The 13226-nt window shown below is 38.2% G+C and overlaps 1 protein-coding gene across 1 annotated transcript in view; it reads right to left on the minus strand.

Moving 5' to 3' along the window:
- LOC113033089 (voltage-dependent N-type calcium channel subunit alpha-1B-like) overlaps positions 1-13226 on the minus strand; it is a 326109-nt gene that overhangs the window by 221058 nt on the left and 91825 nt on the right. The window contains exons 8-10 of the mRNA XM_080308904.1: positions 8238-8353; positions 7965-8051; positions 4692-4773 (exon numbers count right to left, since the gene is read on the minus strand). Of these exons, the coding sequence (XP_080165030.1) occupies positions 4692-4773; positions 7965-8051; positions 8238-8353 (285 nt within the window). The remainder of the gene's footprint in view (positions 1-4691; positions 4774-7964; positions 8052-8237; positions 8354-13226) is intronic.

The raw sequence follows: 13226 nt of genomic DNA on the forward strand, positions 1-13226 counted from the left end.
CTGTGTTCTGTTGATCTTATGTGCTGCACAATAATGTTTAATATTTAGTATTTACTGTCATATTCCCATATATCATTGTGATGTTGTTTATTCTATTACTCTTGTTCTCTTCTGCTTGTTTTCTTTTTTCTTTCTCAGCAGGTGATCCAGGTGATCGATATATGCATTTTTTTTCTTTCTTTTTTTTTCTGCCCGTTCTGTTGGTTTTTGTCTTTTGCCCTTCTCCCCCGTCCCTCTTCTCAGCTGTTTCTCTTTCCCTCTTTCTTTCCCCCAGTCAAGTCTGTCCCGTATTCAGTAGGTGAAAATAAAATTAAAAAAAAAAAAAAAAAAAAAAAAAAAAAAAGGAAGTGAGTAGCTTGAATAAAATGATATCAATTTATTAAATCCTGAATCGACTTTTAAATATAACTGTGTTTTGCCAGAAACGCCAGATTCTCAGATTAAAGTTCACAAAACCATTTCAACATCAACCAAACAGCAAATGAGAGCAGGTACACGGATTCCACACAAAGACGTAACACAGAACGGACCGACGCATCAGAATCAACTTTGTCTTTCTCGGCTTTCTCACCCGACGGCCCGTAGATGGACACGCTGTCGGAGCTTAGCGATTCTGATGCGTGCGGTCCGCGCTGTGTTTACGTCTTTTTGCGCTGATTCTGAGCTGCAGGTTTTGTCTCTCTCCAACCAAAATTCACCGAGTCAGCAGCAAAAGAAGCAGCAATGTCGTCATGAATTTTGCTGTTTTGCTTCCACAACAATTAAAATCACACTTCATGCACAGCTAGCTCTCTCTCTATCTCTCTCTGTACTTCAAGAACAGTTTCCCGTCTCCAATCTCTGTTTTCTGTATTATTCATTCGCTTACTACCCACCAGTCTACCGTTGTTTACAGCACTGTAGGCTGCTGTCTTTTTCTTTTCTTTTTTTCACTTAAATGACCTCGGACAAGAAAGCCTATTTTTCTGTTGTTCAATACTGAAGAAATTTAAACTTTATATGCAGAACATTGTAGAATATTTTTAAGGTTATCTGCTATAAAAAGCCAGACCAGACTCCTTCATGTTTTTCTGTGTTTTATTCTCAGTTACTTTCACACAAAGGCATCTGCTGTGATGTTCACAATTCTGAAGAAGTCAGTACTGATAAATGATCAGAATTATAATATTTCTGACTGTCTGAGGCTAAGTTGAATCGAATCGGGACTTTGAAAACTGGAATCGAATGGATTATAGAAATCAGTGATGATATCCAGCCCTAGTGAGCAGCCTAGCACGACAGACGTGGATGTAGCTGTAATAGGAAAAGAACTATTGCTAACTTTTCTGTTAAGTTAAGGCCTGATCCTTCTGAAATTCATAGCCAGTGCTCGGACACGGTGTCATCAATCTTTGAATGCTGAAAAAGCACAGTGTATCCAGAAAAACACATTATATAATATAAATTATTCTAAAATTTGTGTGCGCAAGCCTGTGTGCCTTTCTGTGTTCCCTCGGTCCTCAGTTAGCATTCCCAGTTTAGTTCTGTTTCTTTGTGAAGCCTGCAATAAAGCAGTGATTTTGAGTTCAGCTTTTTGTCTCCGTGAGTTTTGCGTTTGGGTGCTCATCTGCCTCCACACAGCCAGTTTATGACATGACCTCTGACTCATACTGTATCACCTAAGTGACTACATTATCCAGTTTTATGTTTGTCTCTACTTAGCTGTTATTGACACTGTATACTGTACAACAAGCCTTATCAAATTTATTTTAAAACTTTGCAATATTTCTTTTAAATTTAAGCCAAACTCAAGATGGAACTATAACTCAAAAGTTAAAATCTGTGTTTTTCAAGAAAATATGTTGACCTCAAATCAAAATGAAGAATAAGGTAAAGTTAAAGTATTTTGTGGCGATTATGCATTTAGTCATTTAAAAATGTTGTTGCTAAAACCACCAGTATTCTTCATTATTCTAAAGCCATTTTTCATTAACATGCTACTTTTATGAAAAGCCCAATAGCCTGCCAGGCCTAAATTGACTCCTATTTGGTCTGATTTAGGAGTTTTTGATATAAATTATTGTCAATTAATTAAAAAAATTAAGGGTAATGTTTCAAATCATGTATATATCAGGATAGAGTTTGGTGCTCTCCTACTTTAGTGTATAGTCTTCTGAATTTGACTGTCATGGGCCTGTCTGGGGGCCCATGTGTTTTAGGTTTACCCTGGGCTGGCGATCCTTGCGGGTCACCCTGCCCAATGGTCTAGTTAAGCATATTCTGTTGTCGTGTGTAGTATTTTGTTGTTCTATCTCCTTTTTTCCATCTCCCTGTAATGTGCATAAAAGTTGATGCTCACGCCCCCGGAAATATTGGGCGCCGGGTGATCCTTTGACCCAGAAGTGTTCTCGTGCTGGAGGCAGCCACACCTGCTGCTCGTCAGCCGCCGCCAGCTGCTGCTGATTACCGGCATCAGGAGCGTCTTATTTAACAGTGTGGCTGAGGTCCAGTTGACACTCGATCCTTCAGTTTACCTCGTCAGTACAGCCATGGACTTGCTTTTGAAAAACCTTGCTTTGAAGACGGATTGCCTAGCTGACTTATTGTGTTTATCTTTACTAGGAAACAGGAGCAGAGTCACAGATTGGATATGAGTTTGGATATATGCCATTCCAATGTTCACGGACGCGAGCACTGTGTGGGGATTTTGAAGATCACCACCTTGGGGTGTATATACAAGTCCAGTTCCAGGACTTGTATATGTTTTCCCTATTGTTTTTCACTGTAGATACAGTAAATTCACTGTTTTCTCTCTGAAGAGACCTGTGTTTGGGTCCGCTTCTTAACACCTTTATGTATGTTTTCCGCCCCGGACCAAACACAGTCTTTAAGCAGTCAAAGTGCATAATCTACATGTGCAAATTAAGCTAAAACAGCAGCACCAGATACTGCAGTGACTTGAGTTAAAGCATTTAAGACCTGTAATAGATTTAAGACCCGATTTAAGACCCGGGCAGCACGGTTAGCCCTGTTGCCTCACAGCAAGAAGGTCCTGAGTTCAATTCCACCATCAGGCCATGGTCTTTCTGTGTGGAGTTTGCATGTTCTCCCCATGTTTGCGTTATCCCCGGGTACTCCGGCTTCCTCTCACAGTCCAAAGACATGCACTTTGTGGGAATAGGTTAATTGAAAAATCTAAATTGCCCATAGGTGCGAATGGTTGTCTGTCCCTGTGTATCCCTGTGACTGGCGACCTGTCCAGGGTGTACCCCACCTCTCGCCCTATGACAGCTGGGATAGACTCCAGACCCTGCAAGCCTAAAAACGGATAAGCGGAAGTGAATGGATGGATGGATGGATGGAGATTTAAGAGCCTTTAAAGACACAGAAAGCCCTGATAAACAGTATAATCTTTTTCATCCTCTACTTATGATTTTCTTATTTCACTTTCTGTTTTTCTGCAATCAGCTTAACAGAATTAAAATAACACCATCTACCGAATGATGTTTGTCAATAGCAAATCTTAACTCCTTTTCAAGTATCCATTACATAGTATTGATTTAAGACAGTAAGCAAGCTTGACTGATGCTTGATTTTGCAGGTCTTGACAATGATTTTCAGTACTGATTGGGTTTATAGATAAAACTATCAGCAACAATATTAAAATTAATTTTGGGTTGATACCCTTTTTATTACCAAAGCATCTCTGACTTATTAAGGAAAGGGTCTATTGTTATCTCCTTTAGTGTCTGATATATTAATCTTGTGGGTTCAGTGGGTCTCGAAATTAGGCTTGTTGTGGTGCATCCCTGAGATCATCTGGGAAGTGTGGAGGCCAACTAAGTAAGGCACTGACTCTTTTTTGTTCCCTCAGAACATTCCTATGCAGTTTGTGCTGTGTGATGGGGAGTATTGTCCTGCTGCTGGAAGGCACTGCTGCCTACAGCAAAAGGGTTTCCTGAACATGACAGCAAAACTGTCTGAAACGATTACAGACTGTTCAGTTCAATTCGATTCTATTTTATTCACAAAGCTGTAGTGTCATTTCAAAACAACAGCTGTGTGAATTAACTTTATATTGAAAGATAAAGAGATAAATATGAAGGTATCATATTTGTAAACTTAAATTGATTTTTGCTATTCTTTGATTTGGCTTTTGATAGTATAAGAAAAGTATCAGTCTCTATGGGAATGAGATATTGGAGGAGTGGGGAGGAGCAAAACTTCAGAGATGCATGTAAAATGTAAACTCAAACTTTGGACAGTCACATTTTGGGGTGTTTGATAAATTCGTCTAGAATTCTAGAAGTGAGAGCTGCTCCATGTAAAGTGTGATGGACACAATTTCTCCCAAAAAAGTCCAGTGTTTCCAAGGATATTTCCCAATTATCTATGAAGCCCACTTCATTTTTGGACACCAGCCAGAGAGCAAGCAGTTTAAGGACACCATGTGGCTAAACATGTCCCTGCTGGTACAATTATGGAGGGGACCAAGTCCTACAAAGTCCAACATTTCAAAGCAACAGCCATATAAAGACCCAAGGTCTTCCAGCATGATATTGCAGTTTAACAAATAATCCAAATTAATCACATAACCTGTCAGTGGTTTTAATGTTACAATTAACAGATGTAAATGTTTGCAGTGGGGACAATTGATATGCTGTGTGTTTAACATACAGAACCATCACAAATCTAAGGCACTGTCCTCACCAACAGATGAGATGTCAGTAAAGTGGTCCTCCCCTTCCTCTGCATTGATGAGATCATTCTTACTCTTCCTGGTCCGTTTTAGCACTGCAAATACATCAAGGAAACACAAAAATAAAAAAGGAATATGAACTAAGTCAGAAAGCAGCTCATATACTTTAATATTATATTATTAATAATATATTAATAGTCTTCTGGTTTTGTTTTGTTTTGGGGGGTTTCCTCACTCTGCCACATGCCACGCAATATTCAGTTTTTCAGCTATTGTGCCTTGACAGAACTCAATAATCCAAAGGAGGAAATCAAAGTTGATTCTGTTTGTCTGGAGACGGCATTTTCAATGGGAAAAATGTTTCATCCAGCACAAGCCATAATAATATTAAATGCAAAAGGGTTTGCACAAAAAATAATTTCTATATAGTCCTTATATATAGTCCTGTAATGGGCCTACTTCCTCCCTATCCAGTATATTGCACTGATCACTAAACAAATGGCAACTTGCCTGTAGGTGTAAATAGGCACCATAAGTGTTGCTCTTCTGTGCTGTGCCATCTGCTTAGCCAATTTTTTTTTTTTTTTTGTTTCTCCATGGTATAATTCACACCAATTCTCTTGGCAGTTGTGTATACCAGTGGAGCTAATCCTTGGGGTGGACCAATTTTGGCATAGAGGGTTGAAAGCCCAAAGAATACTCTATTTTGAAAAAAATGTGTCTGACCTGCTCCAATACTCCTCACAAATAAAAACTTACCAATAGTGTTTACTTTAGGAGCAATGGTCCTTCTGTCCTAGATTGCCTGGATCATTCTTTATGCATGTTCCCGACTTTGACAAATGCCCAGCTGGGATAACCACATTTAGTTATGAATGATGTTTATCAATAGCAAATCTTAACTCTTTTTCTGATGCTTGACTTTTCAGGCATTGACAATGATTTTCAGTACTGATTGGATTTATATATAAAACTATCAGCAACAATATTAAAATTTACAATTTTTGAAAGTCTGAAAAAGATTAGGTTCAAGGACTGGACTGAGTGAAAGAAGCCAATGTCCAAAGAAAAAAAGTATAAAGGAGCTTTAGCAAGGAGAACTATTCCTCTAGACCACAAGAGCGTCTTTTGAAGCAGTATATAAAGAACTGAGGTGTGGCTCAAGACTTTTTCACAGTACTATAACTGAACTAATGAATATGGAGAAAATAGAGAACTACAGAGCCATTAGTTCATTTACAGTACTTTTACTGTTAAGTTAGCCAGGTGAAATTGGGAAGCTGATGGTGGATCCATGTTTCTCTCTGTCTGTCCCTTGCATGTGAAATAAAACTTAGTTCCAAGAGCAGACATATTTGGTTGGTGTTGAGGGTGTTCCTGTTGTGAAGCGCACCCTTCACAATCCTGTAATGTCTTAGAGACTATGTGCACTGCATCAGCAACTGGAAGGCAAAGTGAAAAGAGACATAACATCCTAAGAGGCAATTGTTTCATATGCCTCCATAATGGTGTCTCCCACATTCTCCATTCCTGTGTTCAGGAATGTGGTGTTTTGGAGCCCTCTGGGTTGAGGACCAAATCCAGAACCTTGGAGAATTTTGGGGTGACAGAACTGACAGTATACCTTTAACAGTTCTTAAACAGTTATGCCTTTTTAAGTATCTTAGGAAAACCATACAGACTAGGTGTAGTTTCCCCTGTGTTATAGGGTCTGGTGAATAGCATTGTCTTTTTCTGCTTCAGACTGTCTATATGACAATAAACATTATCTAGATCTTAGGAGAACAAAACAACCTCTGGGTAAGTGGATGGCTTAACACAGAAGATGTACGTCACCAGACCAGGAATCTACCATGTATCTGCACCTTCAGGCAGGCTGCCATATTTCCAATTGCAAGGGTGTCCATACCCAGGACAGAGAGGAACACTGGTTTGACCATGAGTGATTTACCGTATTATTCGGACCATAAGGCACACCAGATTATAAGGCACGGGTCTGTTTTCATACATAAAGTGCACTGGATTATAAGGCGCATTAAGCGAAACAAAACAGTCAGATAGGTCAAACTTTACTGAACTCATTCTTCTTTCTTCCTCCTCTTCCGTACCATTGATTCATTAATATTGACTTCTCTGGCAGCTGCTCCATTCCCGTGTTGTTGCAGTATATTAATGACTAACCACGTATTGTGGATGGATTACCTCAGTTGTTCTCCTGATTCCTGACTGAAGTTTGGGCCGTTTATAGCATCCTGCCATGCCATTGCATTTGTTCCTAACCATCGGGAACCCTCAACTTTTATTGAGTGGAAAAAAGTTTGAATTCCTCCAGCTTCACTGTGTTTATATTATACTAACATAAACACAGTGAATGCTAAGCTGTGTTGTCTGTGAAGGTTCTCAGTCATCCAGGTCATTGTAGTCTAAGGAGCTTAGAAAGAAAAGTGTCTGGACTTCTTTAAGTTGCTTGAAGATGTTTCACCTCTCATCCGAGAAGAACTGAAGAAGCCTCTCGGATGAGAGGTGAAATGTCTTCATTGAGAAAATTAAAGGATTTTAAGTGTGCCTTATAGTGTGGAAGATATGGTAAGTGAAAAGGAAAACAACCATAACTAAACCAAGGAGGCAGCCTTACCATACATATAAAACTTAAGAGGAAAAAAAACAGAGGCCTCCAGTTTGGTTTATGCAATATTTATCATAAAAGACATAAGAATTTAGGTTGTACAAATATTTTCCATTCTGCTGACATAACACCCAAATTTGCTCTACTGCTGTTGGCGTTCTGTAAAATAACACAGTTCAAGTTTGCTATTGAGAATTTCTTAAAAAGGAAGAGTAAAAAACAGGACGGTATTCAAATGACAGAAAAGTGAGTCACAGCTGCCTGAAGGGCACTCATATTACAATGCTAACTTCAGTGAGCCTCCTTCTCTCTCCTGCATTTTGATCTCATTGGCCTTCCACCTTTATAACCATAATAAAGGTTAATTGTAATCCTGGGTGAGTTGCAGATGAGAGCTAGTCTGGTCTATGAGCACACATGTAAACATACACAGGCACATGTATGCACAGCCACATAGCCACACACAAAGCTATAATAAATGTAAATAGTTTTTTTTTTAAACCTAAAAAATATGGGACCTGTAAGTCTTATAATGTGCATCCAAAGATTTTTAGATTTCAGCTCACTTTGTATATTTAACTTCTTAATGATGGTTGCATGTTGTTCTAAATGTAAATGTTTTCAATGTTGAAAACTGATTCTGAAGATACCAATCCTCACCAGAGTTGTTGTGTTTTCGTTTGTACCATGCTCCATCCAAAGATTTCTCTTCTGCGTTCTTGTCTTCCTCAGCCAGCATCACTTCTTCTGCAACACAAATTATGATAAACAATTATGTCATAATAGTGCTAACATCAAGTAAAGCAAAGCTGTTATTGAAATCCAACGGTAAAAATCAGTATATAACTATATATATAAATATATATATAAATAATATATATATAAATAACTAAATTTACACCTGCAGTGTAAAGATATGATTGTGTTTCTGACCCGCTTTGCAGATCCACTCCAGGTACCCAGTTAACTCTCTCTCTATTTGCTGTTGTCGGCGAAGCTTCAAGAATTCTTGCCTCTTCTCCACACGCTCTCTCTCCTTCGCAAATTCCCTGAAAAAAACACAAATACACACACATGCACACACACACACACAAAGAAAAGTTATTAAAACTGACAAGTCAACATAGACCCTGGAGCATTCAGCTGTTGATGGGTACACAGACGGCGGTCTTCCAGCAGGTAAGGCAAAGTCCCTGTCTAACCCTCACACTAAACTGAAAAATGGTCTTATACTGAGACAACCAAATACTATCTGTCACAACGGTAAAACACACTGTTCTTTCTTTTACTAATTGAAATGAGATTATCTCAAGTCACAGTCTGATGATGTTTGACTTGGCCAGTTTTAGAAAATATTTGCAATTTAAAACCAGTGACTTCATCTTCTCCTCATGGGCCAAGACAGAAAAAAGATAAGCTAAAAATAACATGCACATTGGACATACTCGTGCTTTCAGATAGAATGGGTTCCATTAAATACCCTGCACTGTGAACAATATATTTGTTTGTATTTGTGATAGTATAGCTGATGATAGTAGCATACCACAATGATGGGGTTTTAAAAAACCCACTTTAAATTTTACACGGAACTGAAGTTTCCAGCCAGTCCTTAAATACTGAAATACTGCTGGTGACTGATGATAGCAAGAAATTATTGCCAAATTCTTTGACCACAAGCAGCTGGAAAACCTCTTACACAGTAAATGTTAGTTTTCTGTTGTCCTGTTTCAAGATAAAAGATTTATTTGCAACAATGGCAGTGGATTATTTGAGTTTGTTGGACTAAGGTCTTATTGGATTCTAGGGAGACTGGAGGTCAAGTAAATACCTTTGTGGTGTTCCTGAAGCACCTGAGTAGTTTTTGAGGTATGGCATTTTGTTCTTTCTTGCAGACTCCTGCTGTGAGGAGTACCAGTGGGGAGTGGGTACATTTGGTTTGCAGCAATGTTTTTAGTGGGTGCTAAAGGTCAAACTAATGACAAGAAACAGGGTACAGGGCTCTGGGCCACTGTGCTACCTGTCAAGTAGGGTGGCTGTCAATTCATTATTTGTACAGTCAGCATACTCACATTAAAAGAAAAGAGAAGCATATGAAGGAGAAAGAAGGAAAAGGAGAGAAGTCTTAATGTCATGGAAAAAAGCAAAAAGACACTGATGATAGCATGACTCGAAACTGTTTCACTCACATCTGGAACTAAAAACTGCTGTCTGTGAACTGTAAAATGCATTTATGACAGTGTGTAAATCTAAGTAGCTCTAGAGCAAGTGGATTTTATTTATCTTAACAAAATAACTGATAAGAAAACATCAATAAAGATTATCATCACTGGTAGACCTACACCTTCTCATCGAGACACACAGGAGGCAGCAAAGAGGTAACGTAGGGAAATTTTCAATCAAAAGTGTTCAGGCAGGCATCCAATCTTTATGTAGTGTGCATGTCCTCTCTAGCCCATAGCATCCCCAACCACAAGGTGCACTAGAGAGGTTGCATAAAACTGCCTTGACTCTGAGAGAGACTGGGATGAAGGTCTGCCTTTCCTGGTGTGTGCTGATTGCAAGGCGAAGCAGGAATATCACGATTTTAGTGTGTAGTATTTAGTGTTTGCACATAATGTGCGAAGGCCCCTCAAAGTGTTGAAAGAGCAATTATTGGCTGTCAACGCACCTCCTCAGACTAACGTCCTTAATTTCGTCAGAGTTCAGAGAACTGTTGCACCATGTCTGTTTTTTTAATTCACTCTACAGTTTAGTGTTTTCTTTTCTTCCCTGGAAGAGTGGAGTTGTAGTAGGTAGGTAGTTGTAATTAGCTGTTTGTAAAATTGTAAAATAAATGTATTTAACACACAGTTGTTCTTTGGAGACTCAGCTTATGTATGTGTAACCCAGTGTTAAAAACGGGATTAAAAGCATAAATATTGATATACTTTTGATTAAAATACTCATTTCACAATGGGAATAAATATTGATAAAAAGCAATTAAATATAATAAATACTGATACAAAGCATGTAAACAAAACATAAGTTTAATTAATATGTGGATAAATGGTGTGGAGGCAGGACTTTTAGAGCGTTCTTGTCAGACACCCTTGGCTCCTACGAATCTAGAATCTGTCTGATCTGGCCCATATTTCCCTTCTGTTCTGGTATTGTTGTTAAAGGTAACTATACTGCCTATACTACATACAAAGAAGGCAAGAAGTAGTGCTAACAGGCCTTACATGCCCACTACCAGTATTTCACCACCAGTGCTACATATGGCTTGTGCTGTTGCCCTCATGTCCCCTCCCCTTAAGCCCTTGCAGATATGGGTCCAAAAAGCTTAAATGTGAAGAAAAGTGCTCCCATCCACCACTGCTTTGTTTTCCACAGTGGCAGAACAACTAAATTAAATCCAAGCTGAAACTAAATCTGCCTGCATAAAAACAAACTGCTAGCTGACTTTGTCACTATCTTTAAATTTGTCCTGTAAGCTTTGCGCCAGACTGACAGCAGCCAAACGCCTTTCTTTCCCTTATATACTTGCCACATGCAGTGGTGCATCTAAAAGGTCACTCACGGTGTATTCCACTAAATGTATTTTTAAAAGTAAAAGTTAAACATCTTGTTTTTCAGATATATAATTAATGTTAATTATGTAAGTCTACTAGTAAATGATGATATAGATTTAAACTGCCTAGTTATACACTGACCAAGATGTGTGATGTAAGTCTGTAAAGGTTCTCATTCATCCAGGTCATTGTACTCTAAGGAGCTTGGAAAGAAAAGCATCTGGACTTCTTTAGGTTGCTTGAACTTAAAGAAGTCCAGACGCTTTTCTTTCTAAGCTCCTTAGACAATGTGTGATGTAAGAAACTTTTAATCACCTATTTACCACATTAATATGAAAATTTTAATCATAGGCAGTGGAACTCGTGTTATGTCCTTTTGAATATAACAGGCAAATTGAATAAGTGCAGGTTTAACCAACAATTTCAAATTGGTAAAGTAGTCTAACTATAGTTAGACTTCAATTCAATTCAATTTTATTTATACAGCGCCAAATCACAACAAGAGTCACCTCAATGCACTTTATATTGTAAGGTAGACCATACAATAATACACACAGAAAAAATCCCATATGCTCATATGATCCCCTATGAGCAATCACTTTGGTGACAGTGGGGAGGAGAAATTCCCTTTTAACAGGAAGAAAACTCCAGCAAAACCATACTCGGGGAGGTGCAGGGCCATCTGCCATGACTGGTTGGAGAGAGAGAAGGAATACGGATACAAAACATGCTGTGGAAGACAGCCAGAGATTAATAACCAAGTGTGATTCAATGCAGATAGGTCTATTAAGTGAGAAAGGTGACTGAAGAAGAAATACTCAATGCATCATTGCGGTCTTGTCGAGTACTGACAGGGACTAGAAAGAGAGTGTATTTCTCCTATATTGGCTTCCCTTCATTGGTTCCCTGTTAAATCCAGAATTTAATTCAAAATCATGCTCCTCACATACAAGAGAAAACCGCAGAGTCCAAAATTGCTTTGGCAAATATTAATTCAATATTAATTTTAGTGACCTCCAATTGTAAACGGGTGTCATAACTGCCAATGTGATTAATTTTATTGAATTTACATTTAGCCTTAGCCAGCAGTTTCCCTCAATGTCGCCTGCTCTGGCCCCTGGAAGACAACTGACTATGGTTACTGGTGTCTCTTGCTTCTCATGTCTCAGAACAGAATCACTAATTACCAGAGTTTGATCCTCGGCGGCTGTGTTGCCGAGTGGGGGAAAGCAGTTAGACACATGAACAGCTTTGTCGTGGACCAGGGGCTTCTGTTTAAGACTATACTTCGTCCTTACCATCACCCAACCACCCTTTTCTCTGGCTGCATGGCACAGTCTGCCAGGGGACAGCTAGTGGGCCTATGTTACCTTCTGCTGTAACTATAAATTAGGCAGTGAATACACAGAGAGTGTGCTTGGAAGCATGTGGAGATTACACTACAAAATAAAACGTTATTAATAAGTTTTGTATTAAATTGCTACGCAGATTAAGCTACACAAAAACACCACTGTGTGTTTATACAATTCTCTGCATTTAATTATTAGTTATTATTAATCTCTGGCTGAGTTCCACAGCATGTCTTTGTCATGTCTTCATAGACTCATCCCCAACTTGTTGCAGCAGATGGCTGCCCCTTCCTGAGCCTGGTTCTGCTGGAGGTTTCTTCCTGCTAAAGAGACTTTTTCCTCATAGTGCTCTACTAATGATTGTTGGGGTTTTCTCTTTATTATTGTAGACACTTTCATTATAAAGCGCACTGAGGTGAGGCAACTGTTGTTGTGTGCTATATAAATAACATTTAATTGAAGAATTTTATTCAATTAAGTTCTCTTGCTACATTAATTTAAATTAATTAATTTTTATTTTAATTAAAATAATGGTCACTTTTAAACTGTTCTCATTTATATTGTTATATACTTAACATCGTTTTTTAAGTCACCAAATGCCACTGGTATGCAAATATAAGGTACATATTCAAGGATAAGTCTTTAACAGCAAGTGTAAAAAAAACTTTACCAACATTCTTGACATTTTTAAGTTTAGTCAAAGAATGCTGCAATTGTTCATTTAGTTTTTTGTCTTTGAATATTGTATATTAATCAACAATCACAACTTAAAATTTATTGTTATATTTTGATGGAATAGTATAAATATTTCAAAATAAATTATTTTCTACATACTAGTTTTTCTTCACTGTTTTTGAGCAATCCTCTGACTTTCAGGTAGGACAGAATGAGACTCATAAGTGCCTACCAATGATGCCAAATGACAATATAACAATTAAGTGCATCAGCATGAGGAAAAATGTCATGATTTATGATGTAGTTTTAATCAAATCATGTAAACATAAAATAATTCAAATTCTTGG

Source organism: Astatotilapia calliptera, chromosome 12, assembly GCF_964374335.1.
Source record: "Astatotilapia calliptera chromosome 12, fAstCal68.1, whole genome shotgun sequence".
Lineage (NCBI taxonomy): Eukaryota > Metazoa > Chordata > Actinopteri > Cichliformes > Cichlidae > Astatotilapia > Astatotilapia calliptera.